A 24151-nucleotide genomic window follows, 5' to 3' on the forward strand; every position below is an offset into this window, starting at 1 on the left:
TGTAGGTTGGGGGGGGGTTGGCAAAATTTTTTATAGCACAGGTAGCCAGCCCCACGCCACGTGACATTTTTGCAACAACCCACCTGATAAACATAACCGGGGGTGTGCACGACGGTTTGCTGCGATTCCGTCCTTTAACTTTTATTTTGACGTCCAAAAATTCTCACATTTCCATCACCTGTTTACGTTCTTGAACTAAAAATGGTTAACAAAAAAAAAACATGACTTGTTCAATAGAAAGTGAACCTCAAAAGTGAACCAAAATAACAGAACAATAAACCAGCCGAGGCCTCGCGGTTGGAATCCCAAGTACAGCGCCTGGCAATGCCACACTGAAAACGTACAACGACAACGAGAGCCGATTCACGAACAGCATCTGGAGCCTTGTGCCCAAATAGAAACATGTTAGAATGATCGTTAAAGAGTAGTTTACACGACAGTAGAGCCGTGGAACGCATTTGTGCAAAAAAAACACTTTCAAGTTACCCAACCATTGTATACAAGAAAAAACTTCTATCATATTCATAAGGTCCATGAGCAGTTAAACATTACGTACAGCATTTGGCCACCGTAACGGACGGTGGATTTTTTTGTCGACACTTTTACGAAAAGAATTACAACTTAAACAATCTCACACCTTCCAGCAAAAACAGATAGGCACCTTAGCAAAATCGTACCCGCTATACTGCAAAAATGTATATTTTATTTCCATACTCAATTCTCAACTGCAAAGTGACCCGTCGCCCGGGTGTCTAAAGATATTCCTCAAGCGAAGGAATGTCAAAAGTATAACCCTTGGGTTATACTGACTATTTTTTTTATAGTCCACACGTGGCTATAAGTGTTGCTTTGTATTAGTGCAGGGACATAAGACAGTTGTGCTTTTGTGCCCGTACCAACAACGACTTTCGTCCGGCCCATAGTGGGCACAGTCGTGCTGCTGTACGACTCGCAAGCCCCCCCCCCCAACCCCCCCCCCCCCCCCCCCTGGTCAATATGCAAGCAGCGTTCTTGAGAAAATAAAAGTTTTGCCCATCGACAGAGTTGACCGCGATGGCCTACAACAGCTGAAATAATACAACGATAAGGTTCATATTCTTAGGTTTTTTCGGTAAAGTCACGTAGGTAAAAAAATGTAAATTAATAAAAGTAAAATAAAAATAAAATAAAAATCACGACGTTTCGGAGGCAACACAAGCCTCCGTCTTCAGGTGGAACCGTCACAGCACGATAGCTGTATCAAGTCAAGAACCGTCACAGCACGATAGCTGTATCAAGTCACTTGATACAGCTATCGTGCTGTGACGGTTCCTACATGACTTTACCGAAAAAACCTAAGAATATGAATCCTTGCAGTCACGAAAGCTTCAAATCTAGAAACGATAAGGTTGGCCAAAAGGTGGCTCAGGTCACAGCGCTGAGTCCTGGCTTTGAATCCGGGCAGCAAACAGATCAACAATGACCGGCCCAAAGTAAAAATAAAACGCATCATGTCGAGTTTGGATCTGCACAGAATTTGGAGAAACTCCAGCCTTAGGAATTCAAAGATATCGGCGGGAACCGTTGTACCACGAATATCTCTTTGCAACATGGGTCAGAAAGTGTTGCCCTTTACTGTCTGAACCTATAGGTCATTCGAGAAAGTAGTTGTGATATCCGTATCTGCAGGCCGTCCTCTTAACAATATGGGCATGGTTGCACTGCTACTCTGCGAGCGTTCCGAATCGATTCTCATGATGCTGATAACACAGTTGGGTTAAAAGGAGTGAAAACAGACACAAAAACACATTTTCATCACCACCTGTCGCTCGAACAAATCCGTCGTGGGGAAAACCTTCAACAGCTACTCAGCGTGACTCTTCGGCAGGTTGATCGCCCCGTTGGCCTGAACGGGGTTCGGCTGCTGCTGCTTGCTGTAGAGTCCGACGGCAAAAAACGTAATGACCAACAGGTTGAGGGCAATGGCCAGACAGAAGGCGCCACCCGTCTCGAGCAACGAAGGAGCTGCCACAGAGGCCGTGCTCAGCCAGTCGGCACGCGAGTGCAGGTCCAGAAGCACCGCCTTTATCTGGAAGTGCGTGCCCACGATTGCAGACACGTGGAACAGCTGGTGGCTGTGGCCTGCAGACGCACGTCGTAGGGATTTTGAAAGTCAGCGGTCGACGGCGAATATTATTGGCGACGATTAAAAAAAAAAATAACATGGAAGAATTGGCCGTTGTTTGGTACGAGACTCACACAGCTACGCGCCGCAGTCGTGGAGATGTCGTAAGAGAGCCACAAAAGGAGTTGGCTCGCGATGGCATTTCTGGATTTTTGCCCCCACCTTCGTTTAAGTGATGTAGCTTTACCGAAAGAATTAAAGAGTATGGATTCCTGCTGTCACGAAAGCTTCAAATCAAGATTGCTCCGATCCAGAATGGATGATTTCACCCATCCCTCACTCATATTGCCATTCAATTTCTTTAATGATGCAAGGTTAAGATTACATTTTTTTAAACCCCAATTTATTAGTTTTTTACATTATGGTGGATATAGCGCCTCTAGTGGCTGCATCGGTATCACAAACTCATTGGCTGACAACTGGAGTGGGGGGGAAAAAAAGCGTGTTCGCTTGTACATGCCCTCGCGCCGATATTGCAATTGATATTTAAAACAGTTCCGTGGATGTTTGATGTATTTTTACTGATGACAACGATACGCAAGGTTAACGGTTCCTTACCGACGTAGTCAAAGAAGCCAGGCGCCAGGCGCTCCGGCAGGTGTGTGGCAAAGAGGAAGCCGGTGAGAAAGGCAAATAATGTGTGCAGACGGTGAGTTGGCACGGCTTCGTTGTCCGTGCATCCCTCTCCGGAGCACAGAAATATCTGCGAATGGCACCGTCGCACACAGAGGAGTCAACGCGTGAATTGAGGACGTTGTCTTGGGGAAAAAAAAAAAGTTGATAACTCACATATATGGATGGGGTTCCCAATTTTCAGATGAATTGGAAAATTCTATTAAACTGGCTTTGCATTTGAATTATGGATCATTCGGATTTTTTAAAAATGTATTATTTGGATCGATCCAAGAATGTGAATGTCACCAGAAGCGTTGTCACTTGCATAAGGTGATGTCACCCGGTGCCATGTGATGTCAATTTTGTTGCACAATGGCAATTAAATTAGTACCTCGTGTAAATGGTCCCAAAAGTGTCTTTGAAAAGCAAAAATCTAAAAATGTTCAATCAGAAACGAATCCGTAACCTAATCCGTAACCTTTTGGCGTCATCTGGTCCAACACCATGTGAGACTAGGCTCTAAGGAAAGCTGTCTTGGGTGTGGAACAATCAACTTCAAGGACAGTGCATACATTATCAGAGTTGTGTTTTTTGTTTGCATTCCGACCGCAGGTATTGTGGTCAATGCAAACATGACTCCTTGTAAAAAAAAGGTGTCAGTTTTGTTTGCCAGATAAAAGTGTAAAAAACCAATTATCATATTTTACTACTGGCAAAGGAGGTTCCAATGGTGACATTCGGTGTTTTAAGATAAACAATGTGAGCGCCACGGAACACTTTACAATGCACTTAACAAATCACCGTCATCCACTTAATCGGCCTGCTCTCAACATCTAGAGTCAACGTGCATTTAGAGTATTTGACTGCTATACATTTCCACATGATAAGCCACTTCGTTGACCAAACATTTGTGATAGCCACGTCACCACTTCTGAAAAAGAGCGATATAGCTCAGTGGGCCTTACCTGGTAAAATAAAAAAAAAAGTTTTGTTTTAAAGCCTCGTTTGTAGCCAAATGTGTTAATCGGAGGTGCGGGTTACCCCAGGAAACCCCCCCACCCCCCGCATGTTTCAGCAGAGGTTTTCTCCTGGACAACAGTGGCTTTGGTCATTCGCCTACGGTGCAAGGAGAGCTGCATGTTTATCTACCGGCGACAAGCCGGAGAAATTATTTGTGCGACGGTAAATTTTCCGCCCTTCGTCAATCCTCTGCACGGTAAAGCCCCTCCCCATGCCTTATCAGTCATTAGATGGTGCTTGATCATACTTCGCCACAATTGTGGAGGAGCGGGTTGTGCGGTGCCCTGCCCAGGAACAGGATTCAGATCTCACCTTGCCACTGACATTAACCGAAGAACTCAAAACTAACCGCTGCGCCAATGTTCAATCCTCATTCAGTGTGTGTGTGCGTGTACGAGGTTGGTTTGTCCGGCAGAAACAACACACTACCTCCTCATTGGTGCCGGACGGTAACGCTGTGATGAGCAGTGCTGTGGGGGGTAGGGCCCAATTAGATTGGCCATTCCCCTCATGGCTCTGGACGGGTGCGAGGGGCTGGCAACCCCTCCACCTTCAATTGATTACCACAAAACCACGTATAAAGTATCTAATTAAGCTTGTGCCGGAGGCCCCGTGCTTTTGGAGTCCCTGACCCTCTGCTCACGATCATTAAGGACCTTCATGATGGTGCGCGGGCCCGGGTAAAACTACGTGGCCGAGAGTCGGAGCCAGTCCCTGTTCACCTTGGAGTGCGACAGGGATGTCGTCTGGCTCCCACATTACTTAACATCTTTTTTGACCACGCAGTTCCTGAAGCCTTCGATGGCTGTACCAGAGGAATTTCCATCTGGTACAGATACAATGGGAGGCTAATCGATGCCCGGGTGCGGTCAAGGGATGTCTCCCTATTGGTCAACCACGTTATGTATGCTGATGATCTGGTAATTGCTGCTCACTCAGAGGAGGAGTTGGAGGCACTGCTGCTGAACCTGGAGCTTGCTACTAAGAGGTGGGGCCTTACCATCAGCCCCATCAAAATTACGCACCTGCCTGGATATTTTGTACCATCTGACACTCCACCCCCACAACTCCCAATTGGTGATGGGGCAGTTGTGGAGAGAGTGGAGAGTTTCCTATACCTGGGCAGTGTGCTCATGACCGGTTCCGGTTTGACAGCAGAGGTCTCACTTCGCATCAGTCGAGCGGTATTATATATTTATCGGTTGCGTAACGCTGTGTGGAAGCTACCTGGTCTGCCGCTCCACACGAAGCCTCAGGTCTTGTCGGCCACGGTCATTCCCTCCCTTCTCTACGCTTGCAAAAATTGGACCACCCTAATGTAACATCTTCGCCGGTTAGAAACATTTAGGCTGGCCTGCCTACGATCCATCCTGGGTTTAACCAGGCTGGATTGTGTGAGGAGCTCACAAATCCCTGAAAGATCTGGACAAAGTCCCATCGGTGAGCTCCTCCGGCAGGCAAGGCTGCGTTGGTTGGGTCATGTAGCCCGCATTCCTAAACGGCTTTTGTTCGGCCGGATAAAGTGGGCTGAACGGGCGCGGCACGGGCTAGAGAAGAGATGGAGTGATGTGGTACAGGAGGATGTGGAGCTGAGTGGACTTGCCGATGACTGGTACCAGCGGTGTTAAGATCGTTCTCTGAGGAGGAAGCTCGTGAAGGACGCTACTGGGCAGTTGGAGGCAGTCGCCCTCCAACAACAACGGAGGGCAGAGGAGCGACGCTCACAACAACGAGCTGAGCACCGGGTGGCTAAAGCACAACAAGTTGGCACAGTAGGGGGCACAGGTGGTGCATCAGCCAGTCATCTCAGTCAGTCGACCCGTGGCACCTGGGTCTGTCCTGTGACCTCCTGCCAGCGGGCGTTCGACACTTCACGTGGCCTCAAGGTGCACATAGCCTGGCACAAGCGTCGTGGTGATATCACCGCCACTTAGTGGCGAATGGCGGTTGTTGTTGTTGAAGGTTGGTTATGTGCTTGGCTGACACGAGCGTGCTTGAGAATCCAGTTGTACAAATGCATGAAATTATACCGTGTTACATAATGCACATTAATGAGCGCTTAAAATACATTGCGTCGTTTTTAAATGGAAGGTGTGGGGCGAATGAATAGTGGATGACGCACCCTGTAGAAGAGGGGAATGTTGTCAAACAGGTAGGGGAAGGCAAACGCCACTACCCTGAGCACCTTAGCCATGCGCGGCCGCTTCAACTCCAGGGAACTGCAAAAAAACAACACGCGACACGCGAGGTTGTTGACGATGCAATTCTACTTTGTCGTTCCCGTAAAATCGACAGGCGCGACGAAACGCGAGCCACAGCAGCGACCGTTGAATGTGCAGGAAAACATTTCTCGTCGACTCAAATGTAAAGGTCCGCACGATGTAAGCACAGTGTTGCATAGCGATGCGCTCAGATTATAATTAATGCACGAAACAAGGGTGGGCATGCAGGCGGGCTCACCTTTCAAGTGTGAAACGATTGTAATGGATGAACGGCAACCCAAGCCTGACGGGTAAATGACGAAGACAAAAATCAGCGAAACATCGGGGAGAAATTAAAATTCACATTTGAAAAAAAATACATAATTTTTAAACACATTTATGAATCGTCTGAACCAGCTTTGCAGTTACGAAACACAACGGAAGTCAGCGACCTGGAAAATAATTCTACACTCGGAACAGCACATCCATTGGTATCGCTGTCGAGGCAGCCTGCAGTCTTACCAGCCACCCAGAAAACATTCAGGCGAGAAGTTGTGCACTCACAACATCTAAAAGTCGGCTTTTTGTAATGGCAAAACGGGATCAACACTTGCCCAGGGGGCCACGTGGTTTTGCGAACACGGCCACACGCACGCTGATAATACATTTTACATTTAAACATGCTCAGTCAACATGACATCGGCAATATCAGCAGGTGTGTCGTGGAGAGGCGAGCAATATGAAGAGACACTTTTGTTCCATAATCGGAACCTTTATTTATCCTAGAGAAATCCGATGATCTTTGAAGCTCTTTTTCAGATATGTCCAGTTGGGGCAGGTCAGAAAGTTACAACAACAAATAAAAAAAATAGGAGTGCAAAGTCCAGGAAAGGAAATCACGAAAAAGAAAACACGTAAAATAGATTAAATATATCAGTTCAAATTGCATAAGTACACCAATTGCCAAGCTTTGGCAAGGCAGCAAAAGAACAGTCCCAGACCACGCCAAAGTTAAACACACAGTCGCTCAATACAAATCACACATTAAAATTGAACTCTCGATACACGGGCTAAAGATAAAAATTACAAAATCACATTTGCAAAATGCAGTTGGTAACCAGTTTCTTCCTGTGGGTGTCAAGAGACCGTAGTGAAAGTTCACCGGCTTCCCCCCACCCGCCCCCCGACATTTGTCCGCAACGAGTTTAACGACGAAACGCGTTCGGCATCTCGCGCGAAGCCTTCGACACGCACAGCGGTGATACCATCCCCCCGCCGCCGCCTCGGCCGTGGCAACGTGTGGGCGATCCGCAACGCACCGCAACGTTCCAAGGGACAAAAAGCGACTTCGCCGACCCCTTGAAAAGAACGTAAACGTTTGTCACACCTGCTGAAAAAGAACCCCCCCCCCCTCCCAAAAAAAAATCGAGGAAAATTCATCTCCTCGCTAATAATGAACATGTCCCAAGTGAACTTTACTAAACGATTTTTTTTATTTTACCAGGTTAAGGCCCACTGAGCAATATAGTTCTGTTTTCAGAAGCGACTTGGGCATCACAAACGATAGCTCAACAAAGCGGCTTATCGCGGGGAAATTTATAGCAGCCTAATACTCTAAACGCGTGACGTTGATTCTACATGTGGAGGGAGAAACCGGAGGACCCGGAGAAAATTCCACACAACCACGGGGAGAGAGATGTGCAAACTCCGAACATACAAGCATCAGGGTCGTGATCGCACCCACGACCTCCCGTACGCCAGGCGAGGTAGTAAACATCTCGCCACCGGCGATGCGCGTGGAGTACGCGTGCACTTGAGGGGTGCAAAATTACCGAACGGGTCACGGAAGTCCACCCCGTCCGGCCAAGCCAACAACTCCCAAAGCAGTCACTCTGGAACAGCTGATCACGGATCGACTGTCGCAGAAGCGCTTTGCGACGCAAGAACGCAGGGCAGATCGGAACCCGAGCCATGGGAGAGAGGGTGGGTGGGTGGCTCGCGGTCACAACCAACCACGCAAATATTTTTCATTTGCGTGGTCGGGTGAAATTAACTCTCGACGCGGCACAGAGCGGACGGCTGCGTTACCTGCTGTAGCACGCCATGCTGGTGCAGAGCACGGCGTTGAACAGCGCGATTGGAACGAAGCACCGGTGGAAAGTGCCGCCCAGCCACTTGTCGGGGATGACGTAAGCGTTGTAGACCATGGCGGAGCCTGCGGGGGGGGGGGGGTCATGGAGTAGAGGTCAGACGAGCGGAGATGAACTTTTACTTGTCAACATAATTCTGGTGTCTATAGCTGGCTCTAGTCGCCCGCCGGTGAGGTGTGCACAAATGTCGCTCGTGTGGCTCCAGTTCCGTGATAATTTAAACGTTGATAAGGTGGAGGATTCGCCTTGATTGGGTGCTTAAATGCAACAGCATCTCAAAGCACCTCACGGAAACATAAAACCATGAAAATACAAACATCCGGGCAAAAAAAGGCTGAAATTATTACCAGGGAAAAAGCTACGTAAAAAATTTAATGTAGGATATGCAAATGAAATGAAAGTGACTCTTATTGTTTGCGAATCGAACGAAAGCAACGCACACATTATGCATCTTGCCAGGGCGTGCGTGTGGTCGGGTGGCTCAACGGTGGAGCGAGTGGCCCTGCAATCTCGAAGTCTGCGAGTTCACATCCTGGTTGGGGGTTGACTCGGCCCATCATCCCTCTTGGGGGTGGGTTTCATAAATTGAGTACCACTTTGTGGGGGAAGTCAACAGTAGTCAGTTATCCTATGGATAAACTCGCCACCGCCATAGGAACGGGGAGTTATCCACCACTGGGCTCAGGACTGGAAATCTATTCAATTTCTGATGTATGTATATTGAACTTCTTCCTTACCGTACGTAGCCAACCGTGCTTTATGGGAGGTGCGTGTCAAAATCGGACTTCAACATTGCGTGCGACGCTCTGAACAACGGTGCCGTGGCCCCCCGCCCCCCCCCCACCCCCCACCCACTCCTACCGAAGCTGTAGAGGCTCAGCGCCGCGTAGTCAAAGAAGAAGCAGATGTGACGCGCGCGCTGCGACATGGTGCTGAAGGTGTGCGCGCAGGTCGACGCGATCGGGTAGACGCAGCAGCTCAGCATGAAGACGGCGAGCGGCCAGTGGTACGGCCTGCCCAGCAGGTCCCCCTCGCCCCACAGCACCAGCAGCCACCACGCGAAGTACCTGCCGCAAACGCAACGAACCGGAACGGAAACGGAGGGTCTCTGAACGCAGTTGGGGCGACGAGTGGCACGGATACGCCGGTTGCGTTTGGGTCCGCGACAGCGCTGCACGGAGTTGGCGGTTCACTACCTGCGAGTTCTGCGAATGTTCATACCGATGCGCGTAAAATATCATCACGATTAGCATCACGATCGATCCGACTTTCATTGCTCCATCTCATCGGTGGGTTTTCCGCTCTCCTCGGACGCATTCCATCCCTCGGCCCCCGCCACTCCCATCGATCCTGACCATCGGTCATCCCTTCCAGCGACGTGTCCAGCCGAAGCCCACCAAATTTCTTAACAGGTTGAATAGACATCGTGTGAATATAAAATATATGATGTAAAATCTCAAAATCGCAGTCACTTACCCCTCTTTGCCAATGAACACAGTGGCAAGGAGCTAGCTGCAAAGACTTCCAAGGACACAAAGATACAGCACTCCCCACTAGGCGTGCAATCGCCGCAGCGAGCTATCACCACAGGCAGGGGAAAGCGTACGTTCAAAATGTCTTCTCAAAAAGTGACACGAGTGTGCAGCCATTGTGGAACGGTGTGCGTCTTCAGCCCAAATCCAAAGGATCCCACGTTTCCACCGTTACGAAAAGTAAGTGGACTTTGGCGGAGTTACTGTCGCTGAAGACAAAAAACGAAATCGGCTGGTTTGCAGGAGCTGGACGGAATGCTGCCTTACAAGATCGGGGAGAGATAGCTGTGGCTTGGGGAGACCCTCATCCAGCGGTTAACAGATCTCGATTGATAAGGATTCTCAAGGGAGAAGTTTCAGTTTAACACGGCGCTCCGACTCAAGCGCCACCATGAACAGTTTCAGCAGCGTTTACATAACGATCGTTGGCCACGACTACCTGGTCATAAACTATCCTCAATTGATCAGGAGAGCAATAAAATCAAATATAAAACAATATGCAAAATAGTCTACGGAGCCGTGACACGTTTTACTTTGGTACAAAACTAAAATAGAACGTGTCAGTCAATTGGCTGTGCCGGGCGGCGGCGAGTTTAACGACACATTGAAATTACGCGATTAAACTATTTTTTTTTTTAAAGAGAACATGTGACACTAGTCATTCTCTAATTGCCTCCTCTTCCCAACAACCTAACATTTGTATTCAAAGATCAAAAAAGACAAAAAGCAAGCGAGCTTTAAAAAAAAAATCAACGTGCAGGACACAGAACCACAAACCGACGAGAGCACGTTACCATGTTGGGAGAAAATGCGTCCAAATGTTGATCGTCTCGTTCGTAAACTGGAATATGCTGCAGATGCACTCCCTTGCCGAGCTCCTTGGGTTCCGGTAACCAGCGAGGATGCCGTCCTCGTGGAAATCCTCGGGGAGGGACACATTTCAAAAGCAACGTTTCAAAGAGGCAGCTAAGCAGTTTTTTTTTTTAAATCGATCAATATTCATTTCTAAGGAACGCGATTCGCAATGCCTAAAGTTCTGGTACACAACAATAAAATCGGAGAAAAAAAAAGTACGACGCATTTAAGATATTATCAGCAGAGCACTTTTGATTAAAATTCTAAAACACGTTATCGTTTGTAGGCAAGCACGCTCGGACAAACTCATGAACGATAAACAACTAGAAATTGTAATCATTTGCGACACTATGATGCTAATGATGATAAGGATAACTTGAAATCCGAATTTTAGAATGTGTTTAGACTTCAAGGGGAATCCGAAGAGCTATGAAGCTCTTTTTTCACAGGTGTCCAGTAGAAGCGGGTCAGCAAGTTACAACAACAACAACAAACAAACAAACACGATAGGAGTGCAAAATAAATGTAAACAAAGAAGACATTAATTATACGAGTCAGATTCATCAAGCTTGGGCAAGGCGGCAAAAACAACAACAACAACAAAACAGTCCCAGACCAAACCAAGATAACGCCACACAGGAGTAGATCCTCGGTAAGATGGCACATTGAACACAATGAACTATCGATACACGGCGAAAGGAAATATCGATTCCAAGTGCCGAAATGAGAGCCGCAGCACATCCGGAAAGGGGGTTAATCATTGCGGGCGGGCTGAACGCGTCAGCGTACAAAGTTCCCTCTCCGCCACTCTGCAGCAGCCGCAGCGAGCCGGGGCTCGGTGGGTGGTGTGGATGTGTGGTGTGGGGTGTGGGGTGGTGTGGTGTGGTGTATAGGTGCGGTGATGTGGTTCTTCTGTGGTCGAGGTTCCTGCGGGGATTTTGTTTTGCCAGCTCACCTGGGGCACCTGGTGCACGCCGAGTAGGGGAGGGACACCCATCATGTTCATCGTGATGCGTTGCTCTTCGCCTCGTCAAGCTCCTCGGGGCCACTTGTACATCTCCGGGGACGCGGGGCCCCCACGCCGCGCACGTGTGTGCCGGAAGGGGACGTCCGCGACCGGTTTTGTAACTTCGCCAAAGCGACGGAGGCCGAACCAGTTCTGGGTCGGGCAACACCCAACCTGTGCATCACAAGAAATTGCCACGCTTGGCTTTTTTTTTGTCTCTCTCTCGTCTCTCGTCTCGTCTCTCGTCGTCACGCGGCGCAAGTTTGAGCTCGGCGCAAGTTTGAGCTCGACGGAAGGATTCCGCACCCGCCGATAAGATTCAGAAATAGCCGCTGCCAGTTGTTGCCGGACACCGGTTTGTTCTTTATTTCTGTTCAACAGGGTTTCCATATTTCTCCAGGTCACTCAAATACATATATTGCACGCATATTTCAAGTCCATAATAAGGGTTTTTGGGGTTAGATCGCGTAAATGTTAATGTGTCGTAACCCTCCACCACCCGACACAGCCAGTAAGGTTTGTCACGTAAACAAAACGCGACAATGAGTTTACTACTTCAGCCCACCGGTGTGTTGGAGAGTAAATCCACAACATTGAAATGGTGCGTTGTGTTTACGTGACAAACCTTACTGGCTCTGTCGGATTCGTGAAGGGTTACGACACATTTATATATAAATAACCCAAAAACCTTTATTATGAATAATATTGGTCGCGAAAGCCTACGTGTTTAACATATATAGTCCCTATATTCCTGTACCCACATACCCGACCGGACCCAGAGTCGTTTACAGACTTCCCACGCATTCCACAGTATATAGATCAACAAATGTCGCCCCCCATATGTAGCCTTAGTGACAGCTTGTTGGGGCCGAGTGCTTGTTGGTGAGCACCTATCACGGCTGCCACAGCGTACGGGAGACTCACGTGGCGAGCATCACAAACAACCCCCCCCCCCCCCCCAGTTTCCCCAGTCGCCGATGTTTACACACCACAAGCGAAGTCGACGGTTCAGGTATCACCCACCAAAGATTTTAGCCGCAGCCGAGAATCAAAACTCGCCTCGCCGTAGTTAAAAAGGGGAATTAAATAACCACAGTGCCACTGCTCTATGCGTCGTATAAAGTAATTGATGATCAATTTCATTTGCGGCCCCCGTGTGAGGACACCGCAAGATGAATGAGTCATGGAGGGTTGTTTGACCATACTTCACCACGCTGGTCAGTGCGTGGTTGGTGAAGTCGGAGGAGAGTGCCCAGAACCGGTTCAGTTATCACTCACCACCGATTTTAACCACAACCGGGAATGAAACTCAGGTCACCTGGTTCAAAGTGTGTGTGTGTGTGTAGATAACCCTAACCCGTATATTTCCTTTAACAGACTGCTGGGCCAAGTGTTGTCGCGAGCAGCACTTATGAAGGTCGGCACAGCACACGAGATGGGGGGGGGGGGGCAAGCTTCACGCCCAACCACATTTGTCTCCCCAGTGCCTATGTTTACACACGGAGCCGACACCACACACGCGCGCGCGCGCACAAATAAATGGAAAATAACAAAACTGCACGGCATGAAATCAAGCCAAGCAAAGCCACGTCCTTCAACTGTTCAACTGCAAACGATCACTCACCTGGAGGGCGCACTTTAAAATTAGCTTCAATAAAAATTCAGGTCACAAACAACGCGTGCCTCCCCCTATTTCACGGCAGGCGCTGTGTTGTACGCAGAGAAAATGAGCGCACGTTGGTTAAGGGCTAAATCCTTGAACCGCCAACGCCAAAATGGGCAAAGCGACCGCCGTTGTAGTCACCACAGGCATCCGCCAACGTCCCGCCCCTGCCCCATTTATTTTGCAACGACCAAGGTCACGCGTCCCAAGGCCCAATAAACACACCGGAGTAACCTTGTCGACCAAAGTATGCGGCGCTTTGCTGCTGCCATTGGGCGAGAACCTCACGGTGACAGCACCAGGCGTGGGTGGAGAGCGTCCGCATTGAATTGCCCCACGGTCAAAATTGCTCCACGATAAAGACCGTGAGCTCAACCGACAGGCCGATGACGTCGACCTGTTACACTGAAGATCCAAATCAAAGCTGGGGCCCCCATAAATCGATGTCAATTAATCGACTAAAAATCTGAATTTGACCTCGTGTGTTTTGTGCTCGATTACCTTCGGGATTTTGTTGTTTTTAAAAAAATTGGAGGCCGCCCACGTGTCCTGCACCCCCCCCCCAACAACGCGGCATGCCCGGCACGACAGCACAAACAACGTCGATGAGGTCACCAAGCCCCGCCCACCACCTCTCGTTCAGCGGCACACGTAGTAACCAAATAAAATAATTTTGTCCCACCCCACATTTTTTCACGTCATCAGATTAGTTGAATGAATTCAACTGAAAATCCGTAGAGGAATCAATTACTTAAGCAATCGGATGGTCCAGCTCTCGTCCAATTATAGACAGTTGGGTGTGTTTAATGCCTTTTGAGAACAATAATTCTAACTCCAATTCTAACCACAGCGATTTGGAAAACAAGTTAACCCAATCCTGTTGCACAGTGAAACATAATCGACTTAACTCCCGTGGGTCAAGTAACAGAGGAGGTTTAAACGTTAACTCATCGGTAAATATTAAAAGCCCCCAAAAAAACACATGCACACGTCTAAACTTGGCAATGTGAGCGCGGAAAAACTCAACCGATAATAGCAAACGACAAAAAAAACAATACGTACAATTTGCGTCGTACGACAAACACAATCTAAAAAAATAAAACAACCCTCGAACCTATTGCGGGAGATTTATAGAGTGAATCAACAGATAAGCGATTCACTTTTTGTTCCATTTCGTAACAAAACCCAAAATGTCACTGCCGCCGCCACCACCACCACCACCTCACTCACCCCCCAAATATTTCATGGAAATATTTTCGATATAAAAAAAAACAAGTCACTGCCATCATTCGTGAGTCACCTACCCACCCGGGGCAACGAGTGCACTGCACATATAGTCTCGGTAACGAATTTCCAACTCGGGAGGGTAAGGAATGCGCCCGGACTTGTCTCCCTCCGCACTGCATTGCGTTTGACAATGCCATTCGCAGTCACGGCTGGTTTCTGGAGACGCCCTTCGTTCGCCCACCCCTGGCAACTGCGCGAGCAGCAATGTTTGCCAGCTGTTCTCCCTCGAACATGCGAGGGACTTTATTTAAGAAAGGGGTAGCGAGCCAAGTCTTTTCGCAACGTCAAGAAGTGTCAAAGCGGCGGGTGTAAATATACCTTATCGCTCTATCGCTCTTGGGCGGTGGGTGGCGTGGGTGGAAACATCAATTGCCGCCCGCTTACCACATGCTGGCACCTATAGGGGGGTGGGGGGAGGAGGTCCCATCACTCCTGACCACCATCACTCCTAATAATAAGAATTAGCAAATAATAAAAAATGGTAAATGAGGAGCGTTGCAATTCTCCATTGTTTCACCTGCCAGGTTGCACGGAAGTCGAACTGTCAACCTCGTAGTTGCAAGTCCATTGCGGCAACGTTGAACCCGTAGCAGCATCTCCATAATAACAATAATGGATGGCAATCGTTTAAGCAGGAGAGACGGACTCCTGGAGAGTGTCACGATTGTGATGTTCGGTCAATAATATTCATGAGCGTTTGGCAAATGGAAGGAAACCGCGGCACAAGAAGAAACCCCGCGTACGAATACGCGGGGGTTAAACACTCAAATACCACGCACCAAATCTCCGAACCAGTTGACAGCCCAAGACAGCCTCCCACCCACGTGTTGACCCGGCTCAACCCTGCAGTGCATCATGGTCCTTTCAGTGCAGGTGAATGTGCATGTCGTTTATTTAGATAGGCAAGCATCAGTTGGTGTCAAGTCGATGAAACAGGAGAATTCTGCTACGGATGATTATTAATCAAATCGAGTGTTTCCGAGTATATTATGGAATTTCATACGCAGTCGCAAATCTGGAGTGCACGGAAAACACGCCGATGTGTAACATACCTACACGGAGATAGCAATCAGAGTCTGTACAGAGATGGTCCCGGGGTGGTGTAGATGTCGGAGTAGTGAGCTGGCACCCCTGTGATCATAGGATCAAGTCCAGGCAGCTGCCCTCGCCATTAAGCTAGGTTCTCAGACGTAGCCAGGTGATCACCTCAATCCGGCCACCAATGACCGCACAAAAAAAATCCATTGTTATTAGATTTCTTTCCGCCGTTAATTTGGCAAACTTCCATCTGAGAATAGATCGTTCGTCTCCTGACGGCAGAAGGCCCAACCAATGGACACAAAGTGTTGTGGAGTACGACCAAAAATAAGTAAATATAAACTCTGTATGCCAGAAACCCGCTTGCTGTACTGCGACATTTAAAATCACGCTTGGCTCGTCTCACACGGCGAGTGAAACATCCAGAGACAAAATGGCACAAAGGAATAAGTTTACCAATTTAGGACGGCCTGCATCGTAAACGCATTTTTATTCATGCCCTGCCTAATTCACTTGCCTTCGTGACGTAGTGCAGTGTGAGACCACTGGCTGCTTCAATCATTCGCTGTGAGCATTCTCCCATTGGCTCACCCACCAACCTCAAAACACAAACATCACTGATCAAGTCCCCACCACACACAATAAGAATGGGTTTCGGATCAATGTGACGCTGCGGATATTGTTTCCCAGTGCTCCCAGACGTGGCCAAGACAACCAAGAAAGACACCCTTTTCTGAATCTCGAGTGTTTTTCTTTTATAATTCACTAGTCACGGTGGCTAGGAGATGTTAACTACCTCGCCTCGTATACAGGAGATCGTGGGTTCGATCCCGACCCTGATGCCTGCTGGATATTTGGAGTTTGCATGTTCTCCCCGTGGCCACGTAGATTTTTCTCCAGGTCCTCCGGTATTTCCCTCCACAATTAGAATCAACACGTGTTTAGAGTATCTGGCTGTTATACATTTTCACGTCATAAGCCACTTCATTGGGCTATCATTTGTGGCCAGGTCGCTTCTGAATAAAGAGCTATACAGCTCAGCGGGCCTTACCTGGTAGAATAAAAAAACTAATTTAGTTTGCCAAGATTGTTTTTCTTTGTAAGCTGAACCTTGTGTGAAAAGGTGAATTTTGCTCACATTGCCAAGTCACTCAGAAGTCTGTATCCTGTGCTTTGCGTCGTCACCGAGACCCATGGGGGTTTGGCTGCCCGTGATCAAACTGGATTTTCAAGTGTGTCGAGTTGATGGTGCCGGCTCGCTCACGACGCCGTGCCTCCACAAAAATCCACAACATCATATTTGGCTGTGCAATTTATTCACGAAAAATGTGGATAAAGTCCAATTCGGAGGATTAAACAACAGCAGAAAACATTCTGTCTGCTATCATGCGACAAATCTCATAGTCGAGTGAATGGGAAAATGCATCGCCTGCCCCCCTACCGAGTCAAGGATAAATAAAACATACGGGGGGGGGGTCACCACTGCTCCACAACATTTGTGAATATATTCTCATGATCATATGATGTAGATACGACAATGTAATCTTTTTTGGGGGGGGGGAGGAATCTTTGAAATAATTAATAATTGTTTTCAGCTGCATCATGATGAACCCTAGCAGTACTCACGAAAAAGGGCGCTATATTAATCCGAAATAGTTCAAGTTCATTTATTAGGTATAGCCAGTGGCGGCTCCTGCAAAATCTCTCAGGGGTGGCAAATGTCTGGATGATTGATAAGGTCCACCCATGCAATGAATAAATTAACAGCTTAAGCATGTAAAGGCAACTTCACTTCTTTAATATTAATGAAAAATAAAGTGACTCTTACAATACATCTTGTTTGTTAATATACTCACTATTAAAACAAACCACTCAAGTTTATTTTATTAAAGATTCCACTAGGTGGCGATAAATTATATTGTTGGATGAAACGTGCTTACGTATGATGACGGTAGCACGTATGATGACGTAAGCACGTAAGTGCATGCCCTCCCGGAAGCCATAGAGAATGCATTGCAGCGCCCCCGTTCGAAAAAAAACATCTTTGAATGTAAGTCTATGGGGCCACTCTGGGCGATTCTCAGCCGGAGTGAAATCGCCCAAAAAGAGGCGGTACTCCACAGAACGTGACATGACGCTGATTGGACTATATCCAGAGGCACAGTGACGGCTAGCGTGACTCTGTGGTTGAATGACATTGGTGGTGCGTCGCCCAATCGCCCTAATGAAGAAACCGCCCCTGGGTATAGCCCTGTGAGCGATTTGGCTCTTGAATCGGGTGCAACCGCAACAAACAAAAAACATGAACAAGAAAACATCTTAAAGTGACTATGTGACTAAGTGCAAACAGAAAATCCAGGGAAAAAACCAGCAAAAATCCCAGTGGGATGCAAGTTAACAACAACCACAAGACAACTTAGATTATAAGGCCATCAGTCTAACTCCGTACTACAACAAACAAACATGGCCAAACCCAAAAAAATAGAATAGCATATCCACACAGCTGCTGTAAACTTAGCACACACAACGGTGTGAACTGCCGTATATTCCACAACAATTAAATTGCAAGTTTATTAGGCGTTTGCAATTGTGGCATTTAATTTCTTCCTATGCATCACAACGATTTATGCTCGGTATACAGTCAAGTTTCAGAGTAGAAAACATCGCGTCGATTCATCAACACTGATTCTGAAGCTCACGGGTACATGCGCCGAATCATGTGCGTTAACAATCAAACGTTTGTCGATGCAAGTCGTATGTACAGGGTGGTCCAGATGTTGTGACCCCCCCCCCACCCATTTAAATTCAATAAAACTCACTGTACAGTATTTGACAGAGGTGTGGACTCGAGTCATGTGACTTGGACTCGAGTCAGACTCGAGTCATGAATTTGATGACTTGCGACTCGACTTGGACTTGCATAACAATGACTTTGTCCCACCTATGAGATGTGGACTCGAGTCATGTGACTTGGACTCGAGTCAGACTCGAGTCATGAATTTGATGACTTGCGACTCGACTTGGACTTGCATAACAATGACTTTGTCCCACCTCTGGTATTTGAAAGTAATGTTTATTTAAAACAGAAATCAATATGCAAGTAAGAATATTTTCGGGGTCAATTAATTGGGGGGGGGGGGGGTGTCACAAGACATCTGGACCACGCTGTAGCACATTTGCGGTGTTGCATTGTAGTCCGTGCGACTCTTGCAGCCTGCTGGAGGTGCTACCATTCACAGCAATGTAGAACAAAAGATCGAATTCTTTTTTTTTTCGTTACATCCACGAGTGATATTTAATATACGAGTGAGCATATCAATGAAGCTCGCTGCCTTCGCTGCACAGAGCATTTCCATGCGAATGTAAAGCAAAAGGTGCATTTTTCGTTTCACAGAGCAAACAAGCGGCGTGTGTTAAAGGTTGCGTATGAACGTGCTGTGTTTTAAAATGAGGGTGTTGCTGCAATTCAAAGTAAACCTTCGTGTAAACGTCTCGAGGCAGGAGCATCATCAGCACTTGTAACTCTGCTATAGCTGTGATCGCCAGACGCACGCACCACGCCCTGCTGGGTGAGGTGCATTCCCTTCCCACTCAGCCCACTTAGGCCACTAATTCCACTGACCCCACTCGATTAACTCAGCCCACCACCTTCACTCAGCCCACCACCTCGGCTCAGCCCACTCACTCCACCCAACCCAACCCAGCACCCTCCACTCACTCCACCCTAGCCAGCACCCTCCACTCACTCCACCAACCCACCACCCTCCACTCACTCCACCCTACCCACTCCCCCCACTCACTCCACCCTACCCACTCCCCCCTACCCAGCACCCCCCACTCACTCCACCAACCCAGCACCCCCCACTCACTCCACCAACCCACCACCCTCCACTCACTCCACCCTACCCACTCCCCCCTACCCAGCACCCCCCACTCACTCCACCAACCCAGCACCCCCCACTCACTCCACCAACCCACCACCCTCCACTCACTCCACCCTACCCACTCCCCCCTACCCAGCACCCCCCACTCACTCCACCAACCCACTCCCCCCACTCCCCCCCCACTCACTCCACCAATCCATCACCCTCCACTCACTCCACCCAACCCATCACCCCCACTCACTCCACCCAACCCACTCCCCTTGACAAACAAAAAAACCTCCACCCGATCCGATTCATCCACTCGACCGACAAATTCCACCAACTGCACCCCCAATTCACACGCTCCAGAGCTCGCCTACGACCACGTGGCCCCCCGAACGTAGCCGATCATCGTCACATCTCGAGTCTGGAGGAGCTGGTGGTCACGGTACTTGAACGGCACTCGATTCTTGCACCCGTCCAATTGCTAGAATCTAACAACTCCGTCGTACGTGGTGGGGTTTTCTCCGGGTCACTCCCAGACGAAGGCCGACAAAACCACATTGCAGGTACACGCGGAATTCGCCACCGTTTAGGGTCGCGAGCCGGAATTGAACTCGGGTGGCTGGGTCGGTAGCCGCAGCACGCGACTAACCCGCGGCACCACCGGCTCAACGCAAGTGATACGACAACAACACAAGCGGTGCCACACACGCGCGCACGTGCTCCGCTCACAGGCGCGTTACTCACCTACCGCGTTCTCTCTGTTGACTCCCACCCACACACGAGCAGCGCGCTCGCACGCAACGTGCTTCCTCGCGCCGGCTTCTAGAAGACGAAAGCAAAATGCGAACTCTGGAACGCGGCCCCCTGGAGCCCGCGTGCTGCGTAAAGCTGCCACCGCTGCCTCTGCGTAGCGTGGCTTTAAGGGGGCCGCCTCATCTCCATGTCACGCCCCTGGCCTCTTCCTTCCTTCAGCACGGTTCCACTCCAGCGCGCACACAACGTGAGCCGGACAAATGTCCGCGGTCCATGCGCGCGTCTCGTCTGCCTCCTGCCACTTTAAAGGAACGAGACCGTTTTACACAGGAACCAATCGAAACCCCGTCGTCACTTCGGGGAGTGGATCATTTCAACCGCATTGATTGAGTGCGAGCAATTGCCAGACCTCTTTGGACGTGCAGTGGCTCTGATCCGATATGCTTTGCTTTAATCTTCAAACTAAAAACTATTTTTTAAATTGTATTTTACCAGCTAAGGCCCCCTGAATGAATTCTGATTAACTACCATCCTTCCAGACAGGAACCCAGCCTGCCTTTACGATATGTGTCGTGGTTCTACAGATAGTACACGCTATAGTATTACTCTTCAAACCAATGAAGTGTATGTATGAGAATAAGTTTGATTATTATTGTTGATTAATAATAATTGAAAGCTTTGTATGTTATTCAATAGCTATTCGTAGGTAACTTTTCATATATCCATTTAAAAAAAAAACAGTACTGTGAATCAGGAAACATTTTTTACATTTTACATAATCGTGTTTTTTTTCTTTTGGCTAATCGCACGATGAAGCTAGTTGTAATAATCAGCGAAACGTCGTACTCGGATTGTAAATGTTGTGGGTTTACTCTCCAACACACCGGTGTGTTGAAGTAGCAACTAATTGACACGTTTTGTTTACGTGACAAACCTTACTCATTTGCTGTGCCGGGTTGTTGGCGGCTTTAACGACACAGCATTTATATTTACGCGATCTAACCCATATATTTGTATACTCTTTGGTTCTTTCGGTAAAGTCACGTAGGTAGAAAAATAAGATTAAATAAAAAATAATACATCACGATCTTTCGACCGCAACACAAGCGGTCGTCCTCAGGCGGAAAAAATAATCCAGCAGTGGAACTGCTGAACCAGCGAGAGAGCTGCTACAACAAGAGGTTATATATGTGGCGATGGGCAAGCAAGCGGGGTCTGAGCTGGAAAGGAATTCCATCCCCGGACGCTAGCATGTCAGTTGTTGTTAATGGGGAAGATTATTGAGAGAGATTAGGGAAAGAGAGATTAGGGAGAGAGATTAGGGAGAGAGATTAGCATTAAATGAGCTTCCGTCGCTGCACAAGAGCACCGTCCCCGCATATGCGCACAACAGCAGTGTTAGTGGGAGATTAGCACGATGTTGATGGGAGAGATTAGGCAGAACACAAGTTGCGGCGCTGCCAACTGCGCTGTGAGAGGCAAGCGCGTCCACGCAAGAGAACCACCGCAACGGTGATCGCGCCAGTGAGACACACAGCCCATCACACAGCCAGAACCATCGATACATCGAGGCTAAGGGAGCAAAGGTGGCCATGTTAGTGAGACCCTTGGTGGTAGCCCGAAGGTTTGCAGAGTACCGTAGTCTCGAAAAAAACAATATCGTGCGAGCTCACTGCGTTATAACAATGATCAGCCACGGCAGAGGTATTGGTTCTGCCGTGTTTCAAACCTGCTTTGTGTTCGCGAACACATGGATTCCTATCTAAAGCCTGACTCCCACCACCATCCAGCCCAGAAGAACTCCCTCATCAAAACACTACACCATAGCATCACCGCCAACTCAGCAACAGCATCACCACCAACTCAGCAACAGCATCACCACCAAATGAATGTGATCCTTCGCTCGGATCAATGACATTCGTACAGGACGAGGAAACCGCATTATTACTGATAATAATAATAATAGTACAGGACGGAAAACCATTGGTTTCCAACAACACAAGCACTCGGCCTTTATGCATAATGCAATTAAAAAAAATATCACCAGTTCCTCGTGCTGTTCTGGCTTTTAGGTCAGCACCAACATTTAATTTGACCAAATGTGACGAGTTATTAAAACTGTTTGTCTTTTGTTATTATCGGTGACCACATCGTAAACACCCGTAAAAAAAACACACGGTTTCCGGTTTGCTACACACAGTACGATGACAATCAACACCCAATTGCTGTATGCAACTACAGTCCGCGTGTTTGTCTCCGTTTCACATGTTACATGCTATGCGGTGTAAACAAACTCATGGTCAGCAGACTTTGCTTGCAATGCGAAGTCTGCCAGCACGGCTTCCTGATTTTTGGAACCGGGATATTCGATACAAAAAAAACCTGGTCAAACGGTTACCGGTTTAACAACCCTTATTCCCGACACCACCTTCAACCTCTAACCGCCGTGTCGGGTTCGCTGCCGATACCCGTTCCGTGTTTTGAAGTTACCACCTCCGAGTTTTACTTTCCGCCCCTGTGGACCGGCGGTGGCGTGGGCGGTTCACACCTGCTTACACAGTAGCAGCAGTTAGAAGTTGTCCTAAAAAGGTTTTTTTTTGAGCAAATAAAAAAAACACTCAAAAAATGGCTTGTAAAAAATTGTGCTGGTCGCGGGTCAAATCACTTTTGTATATTTCATCCGGCATGTCGAGTCTCCAAAACAAATTTCATTAGATAAAACAGCACTTACAAGTTAGCACGAGGAAATGAATTTGGACATGCAGTTGAATGGCCATGAACCCTTTTCTCTAACTGTGATCTTCCTTATTATACATCTGGGTCCCTAACGCTAACCATGTCACTAACACTATCCTTACTTATAAATCATGACTCTTATAATCCGTAACAATTTTTGGGATCTCATTACTGTCCTATGCATTTTTTCTGGAATAAGTGCCGTTGTATTGAGTAAAAAAACCCACGTTGGAAAATATATTAAGCGCATCGAAAATAATGCCTCATTGAAACATATTTCAAGACCAGGAAGGTGGAGAATACTGTCATTTTATATCCCTAATAAACATTTTATCCTCTTCACAATTATAAACGCTACTAATAAAACCATGACAACCAACCCTGTAACCATATTCACGGCAAACGTACATCCGCATGACGCCAACCCTCAACAGTCCCCGATGTCACTGCGGTATTACAATCTCGCAGGATTTTTCTTTCGAACAGAATGAGATTTGACATATATTGAAGTCTGCTTTGAAAACCCATCTCTTTAAAGTGTCCTTCTCTATTTAGTTTGGTCGGTTGCCCTGGTTCTGTTTTTGTTTCCTAGAATGGAACACCCATTATAAATGTAAATTATTATTATTTTTGATCATCACGGATAATCCACAGCGGTTAATATATTCGCCAGAACGCCGGTCAATACACGATTCGCCAGTTTCTACATTTTTACTTCAAGGTCATTTTATTGTTTTACACGAACGAGCATCCCGGTTTAGGAAGTGCACAAGGTAGGTCCGTGGTGCGTGAGCACATCACAAACAGCAACAAAGACAAACGAGCATCAATAACAGCACAGTACGAGGACGAGGCAATTAAGGAATATTGCCAAACCAACGTCGCAACTGGTTGGTCTTTAAACTCAAGCTGATAACAGGGCAGACACCTATCTCTCTCTCTCTCTTACGGTCTTCTACGCTCTCAATCTCTTGGGCTTTCACTTTCGATTGTGTGGGCGCGCACAAACATACAGTATACACGTGTTTTTTTTACATCAATCAGCCACACGGCCTTCAATTTGAGTGCATCATTTCAGCAGCATTGGGTCCTCCTGTTTTGTTTCGCCAGTTTAGAAACACTGAGACACACGCATTTAGATTATTTAAATCATTTTGCTGCTATTAACGGTGCTAATCGGAGGTGCGGGGGGAAGGACAAAGTAGTTCTAAAGAAACGAGTTTTTAATAAAGATTTAATCTCGATACACTCAACAAAATGCT

At 47.7% G+C, this 24151-nt stretch overlaps 1 protein-coding gene across 1 annotated transcript; it reads right to left on the reverse strand.

The window, feature by feature from the left end:
- Positions 1 to 1325: 1325 nt before the first annotated feature.
- Positions 1326 to 11816, reverse strand: LOC144949830 (membrane progestin receptor gamma-B-like). The gene is made up of 8 exons (XM_078879778.1): positions 11493 to 11816; positions 10477 to 10604; positions 9012 to 9217; positions 8089 to 8215; positions 6260 to 6304; positions 5922 to 6018; positions 2723 to 2867; positions 1326 to 2121 (listed from the first exon to the last, which is right to left on the reverse strand). The coding sequence occupies exons 1-8, from the start codon at positions 11541 to 11543 to the stop codon at positions 1844 to 1846; spliced, it is 1077 nt and encodes a 358-aa protein (XP_078735904.1). The 5' UTR covers positions 11544 to 11816; the 3' UTR covers positions 1326 to 1843.
- Between the last annotated feature and the right edge of the window lie 12335 nt (positions 11817 to 24151).

This window comes from Lampetra fluviatilis, chromosome 3, assembly GCF_964198595.1.
Source record: "Lampetra fluviatilis chromosome 3, kcLamFluv1.1, whole genome shotgun sequence".
NCBI classification, from domain to species: Eukaryota; Metazoa; Chordata; class Hyperoartia; order Petromyzontiformes; family Petromyzontidae; genus Lampetra; species Lampetra fluviatilis.